The 1,861-nt window shown below is 36.4% G+C and overlaps 1 protein-coding gene across 1 annotated transcript in view; it reads right to left on the minus strand.

Annotated features, from left to right (window-relative positions):
- Window positions 1-1,861, minus strand: part of LOC101860554 (collagen alpha-1(I) chain) — a gene marked incomplete in the record, with an annotated part of 121,497 nt that overhangs the window by 10,301 nt on the left and 109,335 nt on the right. The window contains 2 exon segments of the mRNA XM_035968271.1: window positions 1,015-1,068; window positions 1,610-1,717. Coding sequence (XP_035824164.1) covers window positions 1,015-1,068; window positions 1,610-1,717 — 162 coding nt within the window.

Here is a 1,861-nt window from a genome sequence, read left to right on the forward strand (position 1 = left end):
GGCAGAACAAAATCTTACAATATTTTGTATGGATGATTGCCCATAGTGATAGTGACTGCAAATTTGTAAAAAAACCACACACACACACAAAAAAAGAAAGTATTTTAAATCCTAAGTGTGAATCATTCTATATATTATAACTAATGCATGATTCAAATCGTAACAAAAACAAAGAAAGTTATTTCAATCCTAACTGTGAATCTTTCTATAAATTATAACTAATGTGTGATTCAAATCCACAGATATTGATCTTAAACAACATGTTAAATTATTCTGCAGCTTTTACAGTGGGTGAAATTCTAATGTATTCTTACATATTGTTACACTACAAATATATGTTGGGTCAGCATGTTTAGTTAAGGTTTCTTTTTTCTCCTTCTTCTTCTCTATCATCTACAGCAGGACAAGTACAGACTTGAGAGAGTTAGCTGTAGAGAGGAGGATCCCGAAACAGCGACACATTCTCTCCTGATGATGTCCAAATTAGAGTCCGGGATACGGAGCTTTCCACTTTCAGCAGCGCATAAAGCTGTTTTAGAATATGTGTCATGACACGGTGGAATCAGGCGCTTGTCAATATTTGGGCATATGGAGTTTTTGGTATCATCTTAAAGATTGTTCTTTTGTCTTGCTTTCAGTGAAAAAAAACCCCCATCTATCTTCTATAGAAGTCGAGATATTTGCGATTGAAGGAGGTAGGGGTTCGTCTGGGTTCAGAGGTAAAAATAGAGAGAAAATGAACTCCATAGCTGGAGAGCCCTGGAAAACTGAAAATTTACCTATTTGCACCTTTATTCAACGTTTTACGGTAAAGTCTACACAGAAATGTATTTTCTAATGGACATAAAAAATGTTTAGCCAAAAAACAGAAATTTGATAAAAATTTCCAAAATGGCGGAAAAATGCCTTGTTTCTCTCCGATTTCCTTATTTTGACGAGCGCCTGATTTTACCACGATTTCTCACATATATACTTTTCCCCCCGTGCGTGGAAGAGTAATAAAAAACTTCTCACCATGTTTCCGGTAGGTCCATCCAGACCAGGAGATCCTCTAGATCCAGGTGGTCCCTGCGGATGGAAAGACGCCCAAGGTCAAGATGATGATGATTTGCTTCATGGTCAGACACGAGATACGTTCAAATATGATATGATATGATTATATAAAAATATTTATATATAGATCCTTTATCAGAAAAAGATTAACATTGTGTTTTCACCAGCTTCTGTGACACAAAATATACAAACGTAATATCATGAACCCATACCACAAGTTCTCCACAATAGAAAAATTATTTTAAAAAAATATAACAGACAGCAATTCTACAAGCTCATCCATGAACCCATACCACAAGTTCTCCTAAAAGATATCCACGATTAAAAAAAAACATGAACCCATACCACAAGTTCTCCACAATAGAAAAAAATGATTTAAGAAATGTAACAGACAGCAATTCCTCTAGTTTAACCATGAACCCATACCACAAGTTCTAAAACATATCTACGATAGCAAAAAAAAAAAAAAAAAAAAAAAAAAAGGTTTAAAATTTAACAGAAAGAAATAATTCTCCCAAAATGTTGTCCTATCTGAGATAGGCCAGTTTCCACTCACAATAGGTCCGGGTCCGCCCTTTGGTCCCTCGAATCCTCTGGGTCCGGGCTCACCCTTCAGTCCAGGTGGTCCCTCTGGTCCGGTGTTGCCGATGGAGCCACGGTGGCCCTGCAGGGGAGGCAATCACAGACAGTCAGTACACGTACACTCTTCATTATCGTTACGACATAATGTCCTCATTACAGTCCTCGGACTAATAAGTTAATGATGGGTCTAATAATAATAATGAAAACAATAATAATAATAATAATA

The sequence above is a fragment of the Aplysia californica genome, unplaced genomic scaffold (assembly GCF_000002075.1).
Source record: "Aplysia californica isolate F4 #8 unplaced genomic scaffold, AplCal3.0 scaffold00048, whole genome shotgun sequence".
Taxonomy (NCBI): Eukaryota; Metazoa; Mollusca; class Gastropoda; order Aplysiida; family Aplysiidae; genus Aplysia; species Aplysia californica.